Below are 26,390 nucleotides of genomic sequence, written 5' to 3'. Positions count from 1 at the left end.
TACTAGGGATATATCAGAATATATAGCAGAAGCCTAAGTAGTAGAAAGCATATAATCATATACATCTCATTATAACATACATCACAATATACCAGAGTTACTACAATCACTGTATCTCAGTATATACATCCCAGAAATCAGATCTAGGGATATTCCCCACAAAATATAACAGTCGCAACAAAAACTTACCCTTCATAGAGGGCAGATAAACAGTACTATACCAGCGGGGCTTTTCCCGCTTTCCTATCTGGGGCTCCTGAAAAGTTAATAAGATTTAGGGGCGAGACAACTTTCAGTAAGGGAAATAAACTAATACCAGTGTGTGGCAATATGAGTATTCTGTGTTCTACATATACCATACATAACATATTCAGTACTGTTTCATCAAATCTGGAAAACATATATATATATATATATATATATATATATCAACACATGGCAGAACATACTGCATTTTCGTAAACATATCTCATCTCATACAATAATAATAACATAAAAACAATCTTGGTAGGTTAGCTAGCTATTGTTATGTATTACCCCACATAACTGGGTTGTGTGGTCCGAAGGCGGGACCTGACAATGGTTGGCCGACCATGGCCTGGTCCGTACACTGGGGGCGATCACACACACTTCTTAAAAGCCACATCGACCATCCAATCTCACACTACTCCGTACAACGACGTTAACACAAATATCATGATCACGAAGACCATGGACACATAGCAACGGTACCGTGCGAGTGCTAGCCTAAACCAAGCCAACCAGGTTCTGATATCATATAACATATACTAAAACTGTGGTACATAGATATCTCATATCATTTATTTTCACATCAATCATATCATTTTGCATATATACGTGTATCATGAAAATCATCAGCCCGTACGCTAGTATTACACATTTTATCAAAACTCGGCCCGTACACCGGCAAATCATAGCACAACCCATACGCTGGCAAATCACAGTCACATAGCCCAGCCTGTACGCTAGCAAAACATATAAAAATCTTGGCCTGTACGCCAGTTTTTCATCGTAAAAATCCATATCACAAACACATTTCCAGAAACAATATCTTAACATTTTATACTCATGCCACACTAACAAGTTTTCATATATTCAACATACGATCATTTTCATAGTATTTTCCAAATATAAATCATATATATATATATTATTTATTTATTTTTCCTAAATCCAGATGCTATATATATAAATACATGCATTTTCTCAAAATAAAACTAATTTAGTTTATCCCCTTACTTGATTCCTGAAAAGCTCCTAAGAAAATCTTCCCTGCACCCGCAGGGTTCCCAACTTAACACCCAGAAAATGAAAACTCCCAGTATTAAAATTTAGTATTTTCGTACATACAACATTTTCTATAACTGCCACAAAGTCAAATTTGGCTTAAAAAGCCTTACCTCAACTCTGGGATGATTCCCAACTTGCTTTCACCAACGATCTGCTCTAGCAGATTTGGAGAGAACTTCCCCAGAAGCGTCGTGGTGACTTCAGATTGTCAATCCGGTATAAATCTGGCCCGAAATCGATGAAAGAAAGAGAGAGAACCGAAGGGGAGAGAGAGAGATGATAAATTTCTTAATCCTTAAGTAAAATCCAGATTTTCCCATATTTATAAAACAGGGGATTTTGTCGATGAGCTTGTCCTTCATCGACGAATTCTTTATTAATTTCGTCAACAAAATTCAGTCTTCATCGACGAAATTCAGTCGGCTCAAACCTCCCTCTCGGTATCTCTTCGTCGACGAGTCCCCTGAATTTGTCGATGAATTCTCTTAAGCCTTCGTCGACGAATCCCCTATATTCGTCAACGAAGTCGACTGCTTCCTTCTGTTTCCAACTTCCATTTCCCTTCTTTTATTGTTTAAATACCATTTTTATTCGGGTCATTACAAGTTGTGCGTATTTATTTAGAATACTGGTAGATTCTCATGGATTGCTTACATCTTTAGATAAAATGCTGCCAAAATTTTTGAAACCTTTGCACTTAACTTAATATCATTTTCTTAATGCTAAACTTTTTAAAACTTGAGTGCGTTTCTAAGAAAATTTATGATTTTTGCTCAAGTTGATTTATAAAAAAAATGCATATTCTTAGGGGGAGTCCTTTATTTCAAAATCATTAGACTACGAGAAAATATATATATATATATATCCTGCATTCACTGCTATATCTTTTGGAAAATATAATATCAATTGGTATCTATGTGCACAACTTGGTAAATTTATAATTGATAGTATATTCATTTCAAAACTGATAATATGTCCTTATAACTAGTGGTATTGTTTTTAACAATTGGTATCTTCCCTACTACTTTGTTATAACGATTGGTATCAGACTCACATGTAGGGGCATACTTGTTTGTTTTAAGAAATAGAGATGATTATGATAAAATTAACTTTAAAAATATTTTTGAAAGGATGAGTGAAAACCAAATGAAAAACTAATCTTTATCCTTGCATAATCATCCATTGGGAAGATTATAGAACATTAAGATTGTTGACGTGTTGCATACTATTTGATTTGCTTTGCCTTCGCGCTTTATTGTTTAACCCTTTTTGTTGTTGCCAAAAGGGAGAGAAGAGGCAAAAGTGGGTAATACTGTGCTTAATTTTACTTACATCTCTTATTATTCATTACTTTAATTATCTTTATGCATAAAGTCAGGGGGAGTCTGTCCTGGCTGTAGACACCCTATTTTTGCCTTAGCCAAATAGAACACCGGGTCCTCTCTTATTATTTTCATTATTATTATTATTATTATTATTATTATTATTATTATTATTATTATTATTATTATTATTATTATTTTCCTATATTATTAGTACTTTACTATTATTTTGCTAGTATTTTTATTATCATTATTATTATTATTTTTCATTTTTGTTATTATTACTAGTACTTTTATTATCTTTATTTTATTTTTACTTTACTATAATTATTTTTCATTTATTTTATTGTTTTTGATATAGTAGTATTATTATTATTATTATTATTATTATTATTATTATTATTATTATTATTATTATTATTATTATTATTAGCTTTAGTATCTTATTTTGGCTATTATTATTTTTATTATTTTTGGTAATGTTATCATTATTATTATTATTATTATTATTATTTATTACTTTTAATATTAGTATTATTACTTTATTTTTATTAATATTATTATTATTATTATTTCATCGATAGTATCTTCATTTTTATTTTTTACTATAATTATTTATTATTATTATTATTATTACCTTATTATCCTTATATTATTACTATAATAATAATTATTATTATTACTATTTCCATTTTCATTATTACCATAAGAATAAAAGTAAAACAAAAAAAGAAGAAGAAGAAAGATAAAGAAAATCAAAAAAGAAAGTTTGTTTTAGGGTTTTGAAATTTTTTTTTATATAATGGCAAAGAGGCCAAGCAAAGGGAAGGAGCGAGGGCGCACACACGGGCAGCGCAGCAAGAACAAAAAAAAAGAAATGCCCTAGCCTCTCTTATCTCTAACTCTCTAATTCTCTCCAGCCCTCACGACCCTAACCCCTTCTTCACGCCTTCCTCTCCCCTGTTCCAGCCACGCTCGGCCAGACCCGAAGACCTCCTGCCAGAGGCCACACCTGTGCCACCTTGCTGCCGGGAGCTCCACTCCATCTGCTGCACTTCGGCCACCACAACACAGCAACGCCAGGCCACCACGGCACCACCCCCTTGTTCCTCTGCTGTCTGCTTTCTTCCCCGCAAACTCGAGCTCGACCTCACCCTGCTTCACAGACCATCACTCTTCATCTCCTCTCCAACTTGCCACGGCCACCCTGCACACAGCCTCTCCCACACCACCGACATCACCACCAACAACCGACACCCTCTTCCACACCCCAAGGCGGCCAACACTGCCAAGGAGATCGGGACAAAGTCGCAGGGGCAGAGCCGCAGGTATCACCCACAGCACCAGCATGAACTTCCATTCACAACACCCCTTGCATCTCCGGCAACTATCGCCGTTCACCGTCGCCGTGCCCAGCTCCGGTCACCTTCTCCGGCTGTCAGTCCAGCAGTAACCCTCCCGGCGGTACAGCCCCAGCGACCTCCTGTGCACGCCATCGCCGCCTTACCCCAGCCTCCCTCCGGCAGCACCCCACGGTAGCCACCTGCACACACACACACACACACTCACACTGTCACACACGTGCCTGTATATATATATTTTTGGATTTGTTTGGGTTTTGACATGTAAAGTTTTAATTTTTTTTATTGTACATTTAATTGGTGTTTTATATATGTGTATATCTAACATTAATTTATTTTTTGCAGGATTTTTTTTTACCTTTGGCAATAATATTAATTCAGGTTTCATATATATATTCGATGTTAATTTATTTTATTTTATCTTCTTTTTTTTAGGGTTTGCTTTTGTCCTAGTATTCATTTAGGTTTAATTTTTTTTATTGTTTATATTAATGCATGTTAAATAATAAATATGGTTGTCTTTTATTATAGTATTTTCATTATTGCGTGATGTTTTGGTATATGGTTCGTTATCATCTTTCCTATGTCCATTTTATATATATTGTGATATTTATAGGTATTATTATGTTCATACATTATTAGGTTTATCTTTGTTATTATGTTTACATTACTCTTATGGTAGTATTTATATTGTAGTTTATAATTATTAGTTTATTATTATGATATTTTAGTATTATCATTAGTTTATATGGTATTTTTAAGTATTTAAGTTCGCATTATATGTTTATTATGAATTATATGGTATTATTACTATATTTAGTATCATTTATTAGGGTATTTTTTTTTTAGTATTTTAACATATAGGGTACTACTTCATATAGTATCTTTAGGGTATTTGGCATTACCTATTAGGGTGTTTTCAGTACTTTCCATATACTATGTGTTATTTTTATTTTTTATTTTTTTTAGTATCTTTAGTATGGTTGTATATATGATATTTTATTACCCATTTTGACATTTGTAATATTTTAGTAGTTGTTGATTATCTTATTAATATATATTAAAACCTCCCATACTAGTATTTTCCTATAAAAATTTTATATACAATTTCAAAAATTTGGGAGTGTATTTCCTTAAATATTTTTAATTTTAATCCCTATAATTTAATTGCGGGGGGTATTAGCCTTTGGGCTTCACGTAACTTAAGCTCTGAGGGAATATATGTATATATTTATTTATTTTTCATAGGTATTTATAAATTCATAGAAAGGGTAATTAAAAGACTTATTAGATTAACTTAAGGATAATTCCAAATTAATTAGGTACCGTTCGTAAGAACGGGCGCGCAGGGGGTGCTTGTACCTTCCCCTTGCGTAACCGAACTCCCGAGCCTAACTCTGGTAACATAGACCCACTCTACCCCTAACGGGGTAGTAATCATGTGTTCTAACCACACTAAAAGGTTAGTGGCGACTCTGATATTTCCATTTTTCCTAAAAATATTAAAATTGATTTTTAGTTTGCCACCCGGGGCACACGCACTCCCGGGACGTCGCGACAGCTTGGCGACTCCACTGGGGACGTTAGAGAGTCGAACCATTAATTAATTAGAAATTATCCTAAGTTCAAATTTAATAAATCTTTTAATTACTCCATATTTTGTGAATATTGTAATTTGTAAATAACTTTGATTAATTGTAAATATATTACTTCCATAATTTGTAAATAACCTTAATTAATTAAAAATATTTTGTTTCCTAATTTTTTGAATACTAATCGTAAATATTTTGTTTCCTTATTTTTTGTTTCCAAATTTTTTGTGAATAAACATATTAATTGCATATATTGAGTTTCCTTATCTTTTGAATATATATATTAATTGTAGATATCTTGTTTCCATATTGTTTATAGCATGTGAATAAATGTGGGGATAGCGGGATTAGGTTAAATTTAAATTCACACACTCTCACGCTCTATACCCGGGCTTTACCTGCTAAGATTAGATAGGGGTGTAATAGCGTTTGTCCCCACGTGGCAGGGCTTGTGGGGACCCGCAAACCACTCCGCTCAATTTAAACTTCGTCCAAACCCCTTTTGGGTGAGGATGGAGGTTAGATTGGGAACCTTTGTATATAGGAATTAGAGCCTACCCACACATACTTGTCTATAGTCTTCCTTAACTAGGATAGAGCCATGAAGAACCATGTATATATATACCTACCCTGGGTTGGGACAGGAGCCACATCCTACTCCACGTATAGTATATTGTATATATGTTGTAAGATACCTTGTATTATACCATGCATTCTGCATCCATTTTAGACTTACATACTACTTAGCCGGTATTCTGAAAAAGCCCAATAATGAGACCATGACCCATCCTTTCAAAAAATGAAGCACTTGGCCCAAGCATTTTAAAATATGGGTCGGCCCAACCCTTTTCAAATAACTCGGGCCCAATTCTTTAAAAGCAAACTTGGGTCCGACCTTTTTCTAAGAAAAAACTTGGCCCATGCCTTATTTTCAAAAAGGGTCAAACCTAGATTTCAAAAGAGGGCTTCAACCCCATTGCCTAAAAATTCGGGCCAACATTTTTTCAAGTAATCCAAGCCCAATTCCTTTTCAACTAGGGCCTCAGCCCATCATGAAATATGGGTTGACCCAACCCTTTTCAAATAAATCGGGCCCAATTATTTAAAAACAAACCTAGGCCCGACATCTTCCTAAGTAAAAACTTGGCCCAGACATGATTTCCAAAGAGGGTCAAACCCAGATTTCCAAAAATGCGCTTCAGCCCTATCACCTAAAAATTCGGGCCAACATTTTTTCAAGTAATCCAAGCCCAATTCCTTTTCAACTAGGGCCTTAACCCATCATGAAATAGGTTGAAGCCCATATTTTAAAATACTTGAGGTCCAAGTGCACACTAAAGTCCACAAGTCCACATTGAATAAATCCACGGGTTAACTAGCCTGGGTCAACCCCAAACTCAGACCATAATTTGACCCTTCGTGGGGTCTAAGGTACATTGACCATCATCAAAGAAAGGAATGGTTGAGCGAAGAAATTGAATTGAAATTGTCACCCATCAATGGTCGCTTTAATCTTTGAAATGTTTCATTAGTGGAATTTTCTAGAATCCTGGCTAAGTTTTCGTTTAGGTTACATCGTATGCATGCACTTCATTTCTTACATAGTTATGTGCGATAGGTTGCATGCACACTCATATCTTTGTTTGTATATATAAGCGCACTAGTTGCATCCATGCATAAACACCTATTGCATACCCTAATCATGCATCAAAACACATTCACTCATGCAGTACATAATTGTGCATTCATGATTCTAAAGAGGAAATTGTTGGTTTTCAGTTCAAAGAGGTCGTTTGAGTAATATAAGCAATAATTGAGACCACCACGCATCAGTACAATACCAGGCGAAGAGCTAGAGAAATGAGTGAACAATTGGAAAATAGAGTCCTAGGTCTAGAACAAGGACAAGAAGAGATAAATGACAAGATAAGTAAGGTTCTAGAGTTACTGATGAACAAGGGAAAGGCAGTGCATGTTGATCCCGAAGTAGATATGGACCCTGCTCATCCCCCAGGGTTCACCCCAGATCATGGACAAACATCAATTCCACCGCCTGGTGTCATGGGGGGTCCACCGCCAAATATGCCTCCTTTCATTCCTGCTATGCCAGCACAGGGGTTCCTAGTAGTAGGAACTCCTCCATTAGTACCTTCTGATATGGGGATCAGCAAATCTGAGGCTGAGCGTCGCTGTGATGTATTAGAAGAGCGCTTAAAAGCAATGGAAGGTTCTAATACTTTCGATTCAGTTAATCCAAATGACTTTTGCTTGGTGCCTAAAGTCACCCTGCCGCCAAAGTTCAAAATGCCAGACTTTGAAAAGTTTGATGGGACCCGGTGCCCTTGAACACATTTAGTGATATACTGCTAAGAAATGGCCGTGTACTCAGACGATGAAAAACTAATGATGCATTGCTTTCAAAGTAGTTTAACCGGGTCCACCATCCGTTGGTACATTCAGCAAGATAAGGCTCGGGTCCGCACTTGGAAGGATTTAGCCAACGCTTTTGTTACTCACGACCGCCATGTGACGGAAATGGTGCCTGATCGAATGACTCTACAAGAGATGGAGAAGAAATCCACCAAAACATTCAGAGAATATGCTTATAGGTGGAGGGATATGTCGATCCAAGTGGACCCCCCGGTGACTGACCGAGAGGCCATCTCCTTGTTCGTGAGTACATTAAAAGACCCCTACCGTACGCACCTTCGGGGAGCAACTCCCCATGATTTTATGGATATTGTGGCTGCGGGAGGAAGAATTGAAGGCGATATCAAGGCAGGCCTAGTCAAGGATAGTGGCTCGGAAACTGGTTTAGGCAAAAGGTGGACTAATAGGAAGAAGAAGGAAGAGGCACAAATGATACAGTGGCCGTTTAATTGGAAGAATCAGTACACCAGAGGTGGGAACCAATGGCCCAAGAGAAACTTTGGTTTTGAGCCCATGGTAAATCAAACGGTGCATACAGGCACAAGGCCCCAGATTGTTCACTTTGGTCCACCGAATCAGCAAGCACAAGATAGGAATGTGACTAGAAACTTTTGAAGGGTGGACCCCATTCCCATGACATATGCCGAATTATTTCCTCAGCTGCGGGAAAGGGGGATGGTATCTGCAATCCCTGGGACGCCCGTTGCGAACCCTCCTCCATAGTGGTATGATCCTGGGGTTCGTTGTGAGTACCATGCTAACTCTCCCGGCCATACTATTGACCGATGTTGGGTCTTCAAGCATAAGGTGCAATCATTAAGAGATGCTGGATGGTTAGCATTCGACGACAAGCAACCGGGAATCCAGGGGAATCCTTTGCCCAAACACGAGGAAGGAAGTGGTCAACATATCAGAGAGGTTCCCAAATCAATGGTTTCAATCGTTATCCACTGAGGCTAAAGTGATGGAGTACCGAACTTTTGACTATCTAATCCTTTTCAGTTGATGTTCTTTTGTTTTCCATTGTTATTTTCTTTTTGTAATTCGTGTACGCCTGTGTCTCGGAATAGTTTCTATATTCAATAAAATGAATTATGCATTTCGTTATCTCACTTGCATCATGAGTTCGTTTGCCAAATTTTGTTTACTTATGTTTCATGCCGGAATAGGGAAAGTAATATTGCCAGTGTTCATGAGTTAGAAAGATATGTTAAAAGATGAAACAATCATTGAATTCAGACGTTATGAAGAAGTATCTTACTTTCCAAGGAATTCAACGAAGCGGCTATGCTGCTTTAATAATTTCCTATCAATTAATCACTCATGTTTTGATCAAATAATGGATGACCCTCTTTGGTCGACCAGTTATCCCTAAAAAGAACCCAAACAATGATTTACCATTTGTTAACCAAATTGAGCTTGAATGTTAAACCAGTTTTTTCTTAAAATTCAAATCACCAAAAATCCAACCTGGGTTCGGGTCCCTTAGCGTTTGGCAAATCATTTGAGACAGTAGTCATTACCAAAAGGATGGCAGGCCATTGTTCTGCTACCCAAAAGAAAGTCAAAGAAGAAATCCCTTGCAAACCCTTTTTGAGCCTGAAAGATTCATTTCTTGATTAACCCGTCAAAGGATCACACCCCACACTGGGGCATTTTTTAAAAGATTGGTCCCAATTGAAGTTCAAATGAAAATGAAGACAAGATTCCTTTATAAAAGAAAAGGGGAAGAAAAACAGAAAAGCAGGAGCAAGAAGAAAGAGAATAAGGGACTTACTACGTATGTGATCTTTGACCAAATTACCCTTGATGAAATTGATGATTTTGAGCCTTATGTAATTCCTTTCTTCTTTAACCCATATCCTTAGCCTAAATTATGGTCCAAATGAAAGTCCTGACCAGATTGGTGGACATTGTTGTCTCTAATGATTTGTCAGACTCAATACTGAGTCTGAACTACGTAATGAACTAATCCTGAAAAGGTACGTAGGCAGCTTGTTTAAATAACAAGTTCGGTCAACATCTTGCAAAGTGCTTTAAATCGAACTAGGGGTACAAAACATTATTTGGGGTGGTATTTTTGAGCCTTAATTTTCCTTTTATTCAGAAAGCCTACATCCCTAAGCCTACGTTTCATCTCGAGTCTTAAAGACCATCTTGAGATCAAAGCATGGGTTGATGGAATTGGGGCAGTTGAAGAGAATGACAGTCATCTAGGCTGGGAAATCAACGTTATACGACTTTTGAATACTGGTATGAATTTTTCCCTATGATAGCATTGAAACATGGTAAAACATTTATTTTGTGCAGATGACCTTTTGATTTAGTAAGTTGATGTCATAGTTGCATAATCATTCCTCGTTCCTTCAAAAAAGAAAAAGAAAAAAAAGAAAAAGAAAAAGAAAAAAAGGGAACCCTTCTTACTCGTTAGAGTATTAAAAGAGGATAGATAGTCAAAGAGTTTCAAAATCACCAGATACTTGTGGAGAAAGAGCAACCTAATTGGGGTAAATGTTATGTCAGAATCTGCTTATTCAAAAGAACCCAACAATAGAGTCAAGATCGGTGGCAGATGAATTTAACTGGGGCAAATTTCGAGTTGAGTTTCAGTACGTCCCATTCAAGCGCCTTTTTATCAGATTAGAATATGAAATCAGAGTCAAGATCATCTGTAGGTCCATTCAACTGGGGCAGATTTTATGATTTTCATTTGAGCTGAGTCAATCACTTCCATGACCGGATGATTAAAGAAGATTAAGCCAAAATCAGTTACGGATCCATTCAAATGTGGCGAGTTCATGTAGAGACCAAAGATGAGGTTATTGATCACAAGCGCATTGGGAGAAAAGATTCATGCATTGTCATGCATCATCTAAATTTCATGCATTGCCATGCATTCCATGCATTACTATACCTCTCATGCATTGTCATGCAATTCATGCATTGCCTACATTTTATGCATTGTCATTCATTACATGCGTTACCTACATTTCATGTATTACCATACATTTCATGCATTACCCTATATTTCACACATTACCACACATCTCATGCATTGTCATGCCTTTCATGTATTACCATGCATCTCATGCATTGTCATGCATTTCATGTACATCTCATGCATCGCTATTGTGCGTTTCATACAAATACACAAAAAAATAAAAAATAAAAAAAATAAAAAAAATGCATACATATAATCACAAGTTAGTAACATGTATATCAATAGCAACATATCACTGTATTATAAGTTAGCAACATGCATACATATAGCTGCATATCATTGCATTCTAACATCACAAGCAGCAATAGAGCACCCTTCACACTTGTCTTGAGCTTTCGAATGATTATTTGACATCCTTGATGAAGAGATTCCTGTTGTGTTTAATTATGAGCTGGGGTAACTGACCCCAAGAACACATTGATTTACTTGGAAAACTAGGGCAAGTTTCCCCAGGCACACATTGATTTATTTTGAAACTAGGGCAACAGATCCCAAAGACAAGGGGATTCATTCATTGACATTCGGACTTTACCCCAAGCGCATTTTCCAAATAGAGTAACAACTTTCCAAACTTTGCTTTCACATCTTGTTGCTGGTTGAGGTGGCTCGGATCATCGTATCCCTACGGCTCGAATTCTTATATTCGAAGCAAGTCATCATTGTGTCCTATGGCTGGATCATCGTGTCCCTACGGCTCGGATTCTTACATTCGAAGCAAGCCATCATTGTGTCCCATGGCTGGATCATCGTGTTCCTACGGCTTGGATTCTTACATTCGAAGTAAGCCATCATTGTGTCCCACGGCTGGATCATCGTGTCCCTACGGCTCGGATTCTTACATTTGAAGCAAGCCATCATTGTGTCCCATGGCTGGATCATCGTGTCCCTACGGCTCGGATTCTTACATTCGAAGCAAGCCATCATTGTGTCCCATGGCTGGATCATTGTATCCCTACGGCTCGGATTCTTACATTCATAGCAAGCCATCCCTGTGTACCTCAACCTGGATTCTTACATTCAGTGCAAATCGTCTCTGGTTGGCAGAAGTAAACAACTATTGATTAACCTAAAGAGCCATAGAGAGTTGAATGGCTTGGCTAAAATAGGTGTCTTTTATCTTTGCAGGTTTGTTACTACAAAAAACGTAGGAGAGTTCCTACCGTTACATTGAAGCAACTAAACCTACAAAGAGGGGCAGTTGTAGACACCCTATTTTTGCCTTAGCCAAATAGAACACTGGGTCCCCTCTTATTATTTTCATTATTATTATTATTACCTTATTATTATTATTATTATTATTATTATTATTATTATTATTATTATTATTATTATTATTATTTTCCTATATTATTAGTACTTTACTATTATTTTGCTAGAATTTTTATTATCATTATTATTATTATTTTTCATTTTTGTTATTATTACTAGTACTTTTATTATCTTTATTTTATTTTTACTTTACTATAATTATTTTTCATTTATTTTATTGTTTTTGATATAGTAGTATTATTATTATTATTATTATTATTATTATTATTATTATTATTATTAGCTTTAGTATCTTATTTTGGCTATTATTATTTTTATTATTTTTGGTAATGTTATCATTATTATTATTATTATTATTATTATTATTATTATTATTATTATTTATTACTTTTAATATTAGTATTATTACTTTATTTTTATTAATATTATTATTATTATTATTTTATCGATGGTATCTTCATTTTTATTTTTTACTATAATTATTTATTATTTACTATTAGTATTATTATTATTATTACCTTATTATCCTTATATTATTACTATAATAATAATAATTATTATTATTACTATTTCCATTTTCATTATTACCATAAGAATAAAAGTAAAACAAAAAAAGAAGAAGAAGAAAGATAAAGAAAATCAAAAAAGAAAGTTTGTTTTAGGGTTTTGAAATTTTTTTTTATATAATGGCAAAGAGGCCAAGCAAAGGGAAGGAGCAAGGGCGCACACACGGGCAGCGCAGCAAGAACAAAAAAAAAGAAATGCCCTAGCCTCTCTTATCTCTAACTCTCTAATTCTCTCCAGCCCTCACGACCCTAACCCCTTCTTCACGCCTTCCTCTCCCCTGTTCCAGCCACGCTCGGCCAGACCCGAAGACCTCCTGCCAGAGGCCACACCTGTGCCACCTTGCTGCCGGGAGCTCCACTCCATCTGCTGCACTTCGGCCACCACAGCACAACAACGCCAGGCCACCACGGCACCACCCCCTTGTTCCTCTACTGCCTGCTTTCTTCCCCGCAAACCCGAGCTCGACCTCACCCTGCTTCACAGACCATCACTCTTCATCTCCTCTCCAACTTGCCACGGCCACCCTGCACACAGCCTCTCCCACACCACCGACATCACCACCAACAACCGACACCCTCTTCCACACCCCAAGGCGGCCAACACTGCCAAGGAGATCGGGACAAAGTCGCAGGGGCAGAGCCGCAGGTATCACCCACAGCACCAGCAGCAACTTCCATTCACAACACCCCTTGCATCTCCGGCAACTATCGCCGTTCACCGTCGCCGTGCCCAGCTCCGGTCACCTTCTCCGGCTGTCAGTCCAGCAGTAACCCTCCCGGCGGTACAGCCCCAGCGACCTCCTGTGCACGCCATCGCCGCCTTACCCCAGCCTCCCTCCGGCAGCACCCCACGGTAGCCACCTGCACACACACACACACACTCACACTGTCACACACGTGCCTATATATATATATATTTTTGGATTTGTTTGGGTTTTGACATGTAAAGTTTTAATTTTTTTTATTGTACATTTAATTGGTGTTTTATATATGTGTATATCTAACATTAATTTATTTTTTGCAGGATTTTTTTTTACCTTTGGCAATAATATTAATTCAGGTTTCATATATATATTCGATGTTAATTTATTTTATTTTATCTTCTTTTTTTTAGGGTTTGCTTTTGTCCTAGTATTCATTTAGGTTTAATTTTTTTTATTGTTTATATTAATGCATGTTAAATAATAAATATGATTGTCTTTTATTATAGTATTTTCATTATTGCGTGATGTTTTGGTATATGGTTCGTTATCATCTTTCCTATGTCCATTTTATATATATTGTGATATTTATAGGTATTATTATGTTCATACATTATTAGGTTTATCTTTGTTATTATGTTTACATTACTCTTATGGTAGTATTTATATTGTAGTTTATAATTATTAGTTTATTATTATGATATTTTAGTATTATCATTAGTTTATATGGTATTTTTAAGTATTTAAGTTCGCATTATATGTTTATTATGAATTATATGGTATTATTACTATATTTAGTATCATTTATTAGGGTATTTTTTTTTAGTATTTTAACATATAGGGTACTACTTCATATAGTATCTTTAGGATATTTGGTATTATTAGGGTGTTTTCAGTACTTTCCATATACTATGTATTATTTTTATTTTTTATTTTTTTTTAGTATCTTTAGTATGGTTGTATATATGATATTTTATTACCCATTTTGACATTTGTAATATTTTAGTAGTTGTTGATTGTCTTATTAATATATATTAAAACCTCCCATACTAGTATTTTCCTATAAAAATTTTATATACAATTTCAAAAATTTGGGAGTGTATTTCCTTAAATATTTTTGATTTTAACCCTATGATTTAATTGCGGGGGGTATTAGCCTTTGGGCTTCACGTACCTTAAGCTCTGAGGGAATATATGTATATATTTATTTATTTTTCATAGGTATTTTTAAATTCATAAAAAAGAGTAATTAAAAGACTTATTAGATTAACTTAGTGATAATTTCAAATTAATTAGGTACCGTTCGTAAGAACGGGCGCGCAGGGGGTGCTTGTACCTTCCCCTCGCGTAACCGAACTCCCGAGCCTAACTCTGGTAACATAGACCCACTCTACCCCTAACGGGGTAGTAATCATGTGTTCTAACCACACTAAAAGGTTAGTGGGGACTCTGACATTTCCATTTTTCCTAGAAATATTAAAATTGATTTTTAGTTCGCCGCCCAAGGCACACGCGCTCCCGGGACGTCGCGACACTGGTTGACCCACTTTTTGCGTAAGGTATTTTTCATCATAAAAAAGGGGGAGATTGTTGACCATATTAGTCACACCCAATTTTGATTATGACAAATAGTCTTGGTATTGATGTTTGTACTAAGAATTGCATGTAGGTTCACCTTGTGCACATTTTAGGACTGAATGTCATATTATGATGGCGTGAGGTGTTCGTGCCGAAGAATGAAGATATATGTGTTGAATTGTGTATTCTTTTAATTATTTCTTCATTATGGGATGTAATTTATTATGGACTGTGCACGTGCATGGCTTGTAATAAATTGCATCATGCATGGTAGGTAGGTATGCTAAAAAACGACCATAGTTGGACTTTATGTGCCTACACAAACCCTAGGTCACTAAGCAAATGTACAAAGGTCCCCATTATCATTTTCATATCAGGGGAATTACAAATGGCCAAACAATAGACTTAAAATTGAATAGGTTAAGAGGGTTCGAGCGACTGAACCTATGCCGTGTAAAGTGGCTCGGGCAATCAAACAAAGTCAACATATTGACTTAGCTTCGGGCGACCGAATGCTTTTTAGAGCACTTTCCAACTACTCAGGCGACCGTCTGTTTACGTTCAAATAGAGGCTCGGGCAACCGAACGACCTGGTTCAGTTAACCGAACTTTGCTTCGGGCACTCCAACCTCAGAATTTGGCTACTAACTTTGCTTCAGCCAACCAAACCTTAACTCGGGCACCCGAACCTCTTAAAGTTGATTTCTTGACTGTGTCTGTTCGAGCAACCGAACCTTTTTACCAGATTTTTAAATGGGGTAAACTGGGTTAATTTCCTTAATGGTCTTTTAGACAAATTTAATAATACCCATTGTGCCCTCAACGGCCAAAAATCGCCTTGCCTATATATACTAGTTCATTTGTCTTAATTAGAAGAAGATTAGCAAACTTGATTAGGGCAAAAATTCTCTCAACTCTCAAAACCCTAAAAACCCTATATTTTCCAAATACTCTTTCAAGCACTCACATATTTCTCATTCGTGATTCTCTTAAGCATTGTGAGTATTTCAAGGCTATTGTGCTTAACCCACTTTGCTTGAACTCTCACTTTGATTATTTGCTTGATTGATTTTCTTTGAGAGTTTAGCATTAAAGTTCTTCCACAAATTTCATTTGATAAATCTAGTGTGGAAAAACTTTAAGGGTTTTGGTTCTTGCATCTTTGTTGCAAGTTACCTCGACCTAGATTTTGTGTGCAAAAATCCTTTACAAAAGCTAGTCTTTCAAACAACTTCATTGTACTTTATACTTTGAAATATCCTATTGAGCTTGTTTGATTTATCTTTCTTAGCATATTTGAAACCCTGATATGATTGTGTGATATTCAAATAGTGTGTTTCAAATCCTACTTAGATATACACTCTAGAACTGGACTGAAAATATATATACATGATTGGGTGTTTAGCACACATTAGAGCACTGAGCATATTTACATATCATTCGTGCTTGCATTATTGACTAAACTATATTGGTACACATATCTGCTTGTGTTGAAGCACATTTACGTGTACAAAAAATTTATACACATTGGTTGAATTCCAGGTACGAGCCTGAAGAGGGAGACTAACCCTATGGAATAGTCCTGGATTGACTTAGACCCGATTAGGAAAGCTAGGTGCGCCATCCTGTTAAGGCGTGTCGATTGTGGTCAGCCTCTTGAATTGAACTAGTTTGTATAGGTGCCGCTCCACCCATTTAAGTGAGCATTACAGTGGTAATCCTTGTGCTGGTGTGGCCAAGGCGAGGACGTAGGCACTGTTGGCTGAACCTTGATAACATATCGTGCGTGTTCTTTACATTTCTGCAATTTACATTTACTGCACGTGTATGTTTGTTTGATGGTTGCATAAACTGATCCTAGGCCAAATTACATTGTTGGTCAAATCTGTAGACCTAGGTAACAATTTTTAAATATCCAATTCATCCCCCCTCTTGGGGTTGCACCATAACTATCAAATGTAAATAACTCCAAATAGAATTTAAAATTCTAACAGAAACTTTAAATAAAATAAAACTCAAAGTAATGATAATAATATCTTAAACAATTATCTAAATGCAAAAGAGAGAGAGAGAGAGAGAGTATGGTAGGCCATATATACAATAGCTTTAAGCTGCTGTGTTTCTTTTTTTTTAGTTAGCAGTAGCATAACAGCAAGGTAGCGCCTTTGGGTCCTCCTCCATGAAGCAGCAACAGGGCAGTACTCGTTTTCCTCCTTTAGCAATAGCAAGGCTCAATTTTATGGGATTGAAGCAGCACCCAGCAACAACCACAAGGACTAGGGTCTTGGTTGGGTGTTCACAATGGCAGCAAAGGAGCTTGGGTGCAACAGGCCGTATGGGTAGAGAAGTAAGGAAGAGAGAAAGAAAGGAAGAGAAAGGGAGATCGAGAGTAAGAGAAAAGAATAGAGAGTTAGAGAGTGGGGCCGGAGTGTGAGTGTTGGAGAAGAGAGGGAGAGTGAGGCAGAAAGAGATGAGAGAGGAGAGGAGCTCGGCCGCTAAAAAATAAAAACATCCCCCTTTTGAGAATCCTACCCAGCACACCATGCCAAAGGACCCGGCTGCACGGATAGGTCAAATCACTTTCTTCTTTTGAATTATTATTTTTTTTTCTTTTTTTTGTTTATTTTTTTTTCCTTTCTTTGTTTCCCAGCGAATAAGCCCAAATTCGGCCTTCCTACAACCCGTAACTTTCAAGGCTCTGTTGGCCCAATAGGTCACACCCTTGTTTTGATCGTGACAAATACTCTGATATTTAATGGTTGCCAAGTTTTTGTGCAGGTTCTTATTGGTAAGTTCATATGATGGCATGCGGCAACCTGAAGAGAAGTGAACACCCAACATATTTATTGTTGTATTTTTTTATCATTGGGTCTATAATAATTTCAGTTTGAATGGGTATGTAATAATCTCTACATGTCATACATGTAGGAAGTAATCTCAGCAAATGATCATACACAAACTATCGAAAGACCTTAAGGATCACCCTTCGGTCGATAGAAGGTCAACGGACGCCGGATTTTTTCAGTGTCCTAAAAAAGACCTAGACTAACCTTCGAACCCTCATGTTTGCATTAATATTGCCCTCATAATCTTAGTGTTGATTATCATGTGAATAGGGGGTAACTTTATAAGCAGAAAAAACCTAAATGCACAAAAAGGGCATGTTCAGTCGACTGAACTTCTATATGCAAAAGTCTTCGGTTGACCGAACCTCCACCGGGTCAACATTTTGACCCTTTGGTTGACTGACTAGAAATGCCCTCTAACGTCTTGGTTGATCGAACCTCCCTAGGGTTAACAATTGACTCTTTAGTTGACTGACCAGAAAATGAACTCCAACGCTCTAGTCAACCGAACATCCTCGAGAGAAGCCCCAACCTCCTGGCTGACCGAACCTTCTAGTTCAAATTGATCTGGTCAACCGTGCCACACGGATTTGGAAAATCACCTTTGAAACCCTCAAGATGGTCGACCAGACTTACAGTTCAATTCTTCCATAGTCGATCGAACTGGAACACTCGGTCAACCGAACCTCTCAAGTTGGTGAATTTTTTATCGTAGTTAAACCAAGTTATTTTATATTAAACATGATTAATATTTTTCAAGAATACCCCTTGTGTCCCCAATGGCTATATTTTCCCTCATGTCTATATATATGAGCTCATTTGCTCAATTAGTGGGTGATGAGCACATTGATTAAGCAAACAATCCTTTGATTTTTTCTATGCCCATTTCCCAAGCACAAAGCCTATACACTCTCATACTACTTCCCTTTTGCTAATCCAAACCTTGTGAGAGTACCGTGAGGAATTATAGTCCATTTCCATTGGTTTGAACTCTCATTATATTCTTTGTTGTGTGATTTTTGGATTGAGAGTTGAGCTAAAGTTTTCCACCGGTTTAACTTAATAAATTTGGTGTGTGGGAAACTTTGAGGCTTGTATTGCAAGACACCTAAGGCTTTATTTTGTGGAGTAAAAATATTTTTACAAGCTTTTTCAAACATCTCTTGTGCTAAGTATTTTGAGAAAATATTTTTGAGATTGTTTGATTACTCTTGCTAACTTATTTGAAACCCTAAGTTGATATTGAGATATATTGTTTATACAAAGTTTCAAAGAAAAACTTATTGATACACTCTTGTGCATGATTAAGCATAGAAATTATATTAAGTATTGATTGCACACATATACACCCTTGAGCTTATAATTCCTACATTATTGGTGTGCATTGATTATATTGTGCGTAGTGGTACATGTCTGCTTGTGTAAGAAGTATTTTCGTGTACGCAAATTTTCATATATTTTATATTCCAAGAACGAGCTTGAAGAGGGAGACTAGCCCTGTGGAATAGTCCTAGATTGGCTTAGACCTAGTTAGGAAAGTTAGGTGCACCATCCTGGTAAGGTGTAAGTTGAGGTTAGCCCCGCTAATTGACCTGGTTATAATCGGTGTCGCTCCACCCGTTAAGTGAGCATTGGTAGAATCCTTGTGCTGGTGAGCCAAGGTAAGGACGTAGGTAGTATTGGCCGAACCCCAATAACATATTATGAGTGTACTTTATATTTCCGCAGTCTATTTTTCACACTTTCATTTTTAGCATATGTATGTATTCTGTTTAATTCATTATATGTTGTACATGTTTTAATTGGGATTATGACTATATAGAAAGACCCTAGGTTTGTGTAATATTGATGCTAGTTAAATTGAACTTAGGAAAGAAATTTTAAATACCTAATTCACCCCCTCTGGGGAATACACCAATTCCAACATGCTCAAAATACGAAAGTTGTAGAGCAGTGTCTCAGATTTCCCTAGAATTTTGAATCATTTCGATTGAAGCTTGAATGGGGGAATTATACTCGAATTACAAAGTGTCGTCAGCTTTAACGTCCATAACTTACCCTGCAAAAAATAAAATACCAAAAATTCATAAATTATTCAATAAAACCTAAATATTATAAGTAGAGCGTAATGTAAGAATATTTAGCATAATTAGGCATTTAATTAAAAATATAATCCTTAATGCATGAATTAAAACACCTAATTGCGCAATTTAGGCGGGTAATCACACCCCCCAACTAACGTTTTGCTAGTTTCTAGAAAATAACGTGAATGAATTCCAGAGCGGTACCCACAACACTAATTCGAACAAATATGAAATGAATGCACATATGACACGGCCATACCATTTCACATACATGAATATAACCAGATTACACACAAGCTCATACAATTCACGCACTCTGAAGCAAGTTATTCATGTTAGTTTCATCATTATATAACCATTAAGAACAATATACTCACATAAAGTCAATTGGCGATTCAATTCAGAGTTAATGTTATCATATAAATTCAAGTATAAATAGGCAAAATCTCAAGGTATGTGTGATGTGTATGACTCGCTATACCCAGGATACCAGTGGACACCTACAGAATGGTCGCTTTGACTCGGCCTAACTGGTATACTCTCAAAAACACTTAAAAAGGATGGGTTCACTCATTATATGTGAGAAGGAGTGTTGCGATCAAACATCCCACATATAGCAAGGAACAAACGCTAAATGTGTGGAGTGGACTAGTCTGAGAAGTATCTAGCCTATTTGTGAGGTGTCGGATCCTTCACCCTAGCATCTTCTCACCTACTTGCCATATCCAACCAAGTATATCAACTTATTCACAAACCAAGCGTGAATACATCTAAGGCACTAAGCGATTGAAGAGTCTTCATATGTGGAGAACATGTGACGTGTCCCTGACTTTTTACCGTATTTGTTTGGAGTAGTTATTAATTTTTTTATCACCCCATTCTGGTGCATTTCTATTTATTTTGTTTTTTTTTTCTTTCTTTTGTCATTCTTCAGTTTCTGTCTTTTCTTGGTCAATTAGGACAATCGTTACACTTCTTTTATTGTCTTCATACCACCCATGTGAATTAAGCTCGAATAGTATTCCCTGAATTAAGTCTATTTCCAGGGGTGGCTCAGCCTTCACATCTTGAGTAGGCTACAAAACTTAGGTTTCTATCTCCCTTCTGGATGTCAACTAAAGGCTAGCAAGTCAAAAATCGAGACTAGTGTACAAAGAGAATCCAGAAAAAAAGAAAAGAAAAGGAAAGTTGAATTTCATGAACTCTGAGTGTTACAAGACACGTGAATGTTGTGTTTTTAGCCTCATGAGATACCCTGTAAATGCAGGAGTTTATATAACCAGATTAACACGAATGAACTATTAGTTAACCTATATAGAGTTACAATTCCTAGATTAACCATATAAAGAGAAATACACATAAATAACCCACTATACAAGTTAAGTGTGTAACTCTTAGGTTATATGCAAGTATGTAAAGGGTATGAATCAGTGTTAATCATGGTTTGATCATCCATAAATTTTTTTTTCAATGTAATTTCTCATCCCCCCCTAAACTAAAGTGGAACATCGTCCTCAATATGAAATCATAGGGGAAGTAGAACATACCTGGGTGGAGAAGTAAGGAAAAATAAAAATTGAAACCAAGGAAAAATATACCTGAAAATTAACTAAAATGAAATAAGGTAAAACAAAATGAAAAGAAAGGAAAGAAAAATATCACAGTCTGTTTGGTGAAGGCTTTGGAGGAATTTCATCTGGTGGGTATAGGTCTATAAATTGAACCGGTGAGACTCCAAATTTGAGTCACCACAATGAATCAATCTTGTTACCTGCACAAAAGTTAGCCTTAAATAAATCAATACGTTCTAAGGTACCAAACAAAACATGTGCAGACTGTCTTCCTTGTTTTAACAAGAAAGGATCTTTATTCAGTATATTTTTCAGGAAATTCACTTCTTTAAGAATCAGTCTTTGAGGCAAAATTGTTAGAGCAGTTACCTTTGGTTCTTCAGAAGCGTCAACATTAAAATTTTTACCTGATTCCTTTAAACGTTTACTATTCTGCTCACCCTCTTTATCGGGTATACCCATCATCGTACCACTGCGGGGATTTTCTTCGGCATTGTACTCCTTGACATTTACTCTAGTAGGGAGTGACGGTTCAATAGCTATAAATCTCTGAGGATAAGGTACCACAGGTTGGTACTCCTTACCGGTCTCGGTCTCCATGTTAACTAATTTCTTCAATTCGGGGAATTTCCTCTGATTTTTCTTTGACCTCATCTATCTCAGTTGTAACTTTAGGTTTCGGGACAACTGTTGGTATGTCAATGAGTATCTCAGGTTGGGAAACTTCTTTTCCACTTCTTGAATTAATAACGGCCTCCGCTGTCTCAATCGAGAAACCTTATGTATTTGTTGCTATTGTTGCTAATATTTTTGAGGATTAAGCTGAGGTTTTATCGAAAATTCCCTTTTTTAAGATAGTCAACTGCGTGCTCATCTCTTCAATGGTGTCCCACAATTCATTTATGGCCTGAGTGTACTGGTTGTTAGTTGTGACTTGAATCTACATGAATTGCTGAAAGGCATCCTCAAGAGACTTTTCCGATGGAGCAACTGCTGCATTAGATTGAAATCTTGAAAGTACATAACTCTGAGAGATTTGTTGTTGCCGATACTGAGGTGGAAAAGCATCTAGATAATATGTTGGCTCATATTTATGTCCACCATTGATTGTGCTGATAGGTTGTACTACCATGGGTGCCTGATCATCGCACATAGTTTGGACAAATTGTTTGCAATCAAGAGTAAGAGCTATATAGAAATAATTAACTAACCTCCACGACTCAAACCCGTGATGTGGACAGTACTTATCAAATCCTTGAACCTCTACTAGCAAGCCTGAAAAGTTTCATCACTCTTATCCATAAACTGAATGATCTGTTCCTGCAAAAATTGAGTTCTCTGTGAGAGACAAAACTTATGCAGAAATTCATGCTTCATATCAGCCCAATTATAAGTTGAGAGAGGTCTCAAAGAATTAGACCACATCTTCGTCTTAACCTTCAAAGAGGCAAGAAATAACTGAAGTCTAGTAAATTCATAAGTTCTAGCACGAGGGAAAAAAAATATTGCAAGTCAACTCAAACTCCGTCAGGTGCCAATAAGGACACTCGGATTCCATTCCACTGAACTGAGGTATCAATGACGTCCTCCCGCACTACATCATGAAATTAAGTGCATCATTAGGTAAAACAGTGTAAGATGGTGCAATGGTGCATATAGGCTGCAAAAAATCCATAAGCGTGCATGGTGCAGGTGCAACCATATTTTCTTTTATTTCATATTATGATTATTATTATTTTTTTCAAAACTTTTTTTTTTTTCATGAAGAAAAGAAAAATAAAGGGAAAAACACTAATTTGAAACTAAATCTGGCATTCCCCAACAACGGCGCCAAAGACTTGGCTCACTCTAAAAATAAGCAGCTCGGAAGTTATCCCAAGTATAAGAGTTCAATCGTGTAATAATTAGCCCAAGGGCCAGATCGTCTCCTCAAGGAATGCAGTTTAAATCCAAATTGCATGTAATTCCAAAATATATTAAGAAAATACAAGTTACTAAACTCAGTTCAGATTTAAGTCTTGAGATGTTGAGATTTTTTGACAAATTAAAACAACGCGAAATTTAAATTATGAATCCTAACATGCACTAAATTAACAACGAGAAATGATCCTACGTTTAATCAGCCAAGCAAGAAATAAATTCCACGTTTGAACTTCGGACAAAAACTCAAAGATAAAAACTTTATTAACCAACCTAAGCATTTAACCATAAAATTATCAGTGAAACACTATGTCAAAATCTAAACTTAACATAATCATGAACTTAAACAAAATTGAACTAAATCCAACAAATATTTAAAGTCTAAAGAAAGATTTCAAAAAGAACAAACCAAACTTAATAACGAAAATTAATCCCAAACAAAATTCATTCTAACATCAACATTAAATAAAAGAAAAAGATAAACTGAATTCAATAATGTAAATAACCCCAAATAGAATTTAAAATTCTAACAGAAACTCTAAATAAAATAAAACTCAAAGTAATGATAATAATATCTTAAACAATTATCTAAAGGCAAAAGAGAGAGAGAGAGAGAGAGAGAGAGAGAGAGAGAGAGAGAGAGAGAGAGAGAGAGAGAGAGAGAGAGAGAGAGAGAGAGAGAGAGAGAAGTATGGCAAGTCATATACACAACAGCTTTAGGTTGTTGTGTTTCTTTTTTTTATTTTATTTTTTAGTTAGCTGTAGCACAACAGCAAGGTAGCGCCTTTGGGTGCTCCTCCATGAAGTAGCAACAGGCCAATACCTGTCTTCCTCCTTCAGCAGCAATAAGGCTCGGGTTCATGGGATTGAAGCAGCACCTAACAGTAGCCACAAGGAGCAGGGTCTTGGTTGGGTGTTCAAAGTGGTAGCAAAGGAGCTTGGGTGCATCAGGCCATAGGGGGAGATAAGTAAGGGAGAGAGAAAGAAAGGAAAAGAAAGGGAGACTGAGAGTGAGAGAAGAGAGGAGAGAGTTAGAGAGAAAAGAGAGTTAGAGAAGGGGCCTCAAGTATGAGAGTTGGAGAAGAGAGGGAGAGTGAGGCAAAAAGAGATGAGGGAGGAGAGGAGGCTGGCTGCTAAAAAATAAAAAGATCCCTCTTTTGAGAACCCTAGCACACCATTCCAAAGGACCCGACTGCATGGTCGGGTCAAATCACTTTTTTTTTAATTATTATTTTTTTCTTTTTTTTGTTTCTTATTTTTTTTTCTTTCCTTTTTTTTTTCCCAATGAATAAGCCAAAATTCGGCCTTCCTACAGCTCGTAACTTTCAAGGCTCAAAACACAAAAGTTGTAGAGAACTTTCTTAGCTTTCGAAAAAATTTTGAATCACCTCAATCGGAGCTCGGATGGGGGAATTATGCCTGAATTACGAAGTGTCATCGGCTTTAATGTCCATAACTTACCCTGCAAAAAAATAAAATACCAAAAATTCATAAATTATTCAAAATATTATCCTTAATGCATGAATTAAAACACTTAATTATGTAATTTAGGCGCGTAATCACTCACATGTGGCAGAGGAATACCATGGTTATAACGTGATGCTTCAGGAGATTACAATACACACCCAAAACTCTCTCGAAGACCATATCTAAAATAATTTGAACCGCCTATTCTACCATATGTACATACATTCTTACACGTTATTCTACTTACCTGTCTAACTCTAACTATCTCTAAATAACTAAGGGTACTTTTGGCATATCTCTGACTCTAATTCCTGTGAAACTTCCTCCACTGCATGATTATACCATAGTACCTTCACCAACGGTATCTCCTTAGTCCGTAACGGTTGCACCTTCTGATATAATATGTAACGACTTGATTCTTCATGCCATTATATATATACTGTAAAATTTCACTGCTTTAATGCCTTTTAATATAAATCAACCCATCATCATGGTCCATATAGGAACCGTGGAATCTGAGACACAATAAACTACCTATGCAGTTGAAAGCAAAATACAAATAACCACTTCAATATATACAATACCAGAGTATCAGAATTTTTCCCAAAATATGCATACATATCCATTCCCAAAATACCCTCATCTGAATCTAGGGACTACTCAAAAATGACTTCCCAAGAACACTCACCCTACAGACTAGGCAGTATTGTAGTCCCCTCTATCTGTGAGCCTAATATGCTCACCTAACTGGACCACCTGAAAAATGTTGAATCACTAGGATAAGACAACGCTCAGTAAGGCGTAATATGCTATTGCTAGTGTGTGGCATGTGAGTTTACATATTTGTAAATTTTGATTTAGAAATACCATAAATAACTGAATTTGAGAAAACATGTATAAATAATGTACAACATACCTATGTTACTTAACATAAACTATTTTTCTGAATTTTCTATTCATAATACTTCTAATATTCATAAGTATGTCTACGGTTTCTGTAAATCTAGATATATATATATATAAACTGAGAAAATTTCCTAGATGGATAACTAAAAGTCATGATTTAGCCCCTCATGATAGGTTTGTGCGGTCCAAAGGCGGGACTTATCACTAGCTGGCCGACCAGGATAAGTCAACTGAACTCTGAAAGTCAAATCGGACTCCTCAACCCTAACTGACGGGGAGCCTGTCCACAACATAGGCATGATCGACTGTTGAAAATCCACATACTATCTGAGTTATGTGGTTGCACTCTAAACTAAAAATCACTACGGTACCGTGCTTTGCTGACTGAATCTGGGCCATCAGGGTCTGATACTATATATATATAAAATTGATATTTCTATATTACTGTTTTACCATGATTTTGAA

At 36.4% G+C, this 26,390-nt stretch overlaps 1 protein-coding gene across 1 annotated transcript; it reads left to right on the top strand.

Moving 5' to 3' along the window:
* The first annotated feature begins 593 nt into the window (after nucleotides 1-593).
* On the top strand, nucleotides 594-13,709 carry LOC131151335 (uncharacterized). The gene is made up of 3 exons (XM_058102578.1): nucleotides 594-601; nucleotides 3,554-4,168; nucleotides 13,091-13,709. Exons 1-3 carry the CDS (start codon nucleotides 594-596, stop codon nucleotides 13,707-13,709), a joined length of 1,242 nt encoding a protein of 413 aa, XP_057958561.1.
* Nucleotides 13,710-26,390: the final 12,681 nt, after the last annotated feature.

Source organism: Malania oleifera, chromosome 3 (assembly GCF_029873635.1).
Source record: "Malania oleifera isolate guangnan ecotype guangnan chromosome 3, ASM2987363v1, whole genome shotgun sequence".
Classification (NCBI taxonomy): domain Eukaryota; kingdom Viridiplantae; phylum Streptophyta; class Magnoliopsida; order Santalales; family Ximeniaceae; genus Malania; species Malania oleifera.
Note: the sequence above shows the minus strand (reverse complement) of the source record. Positions and strands in the feature narration are given on the sequence as shown.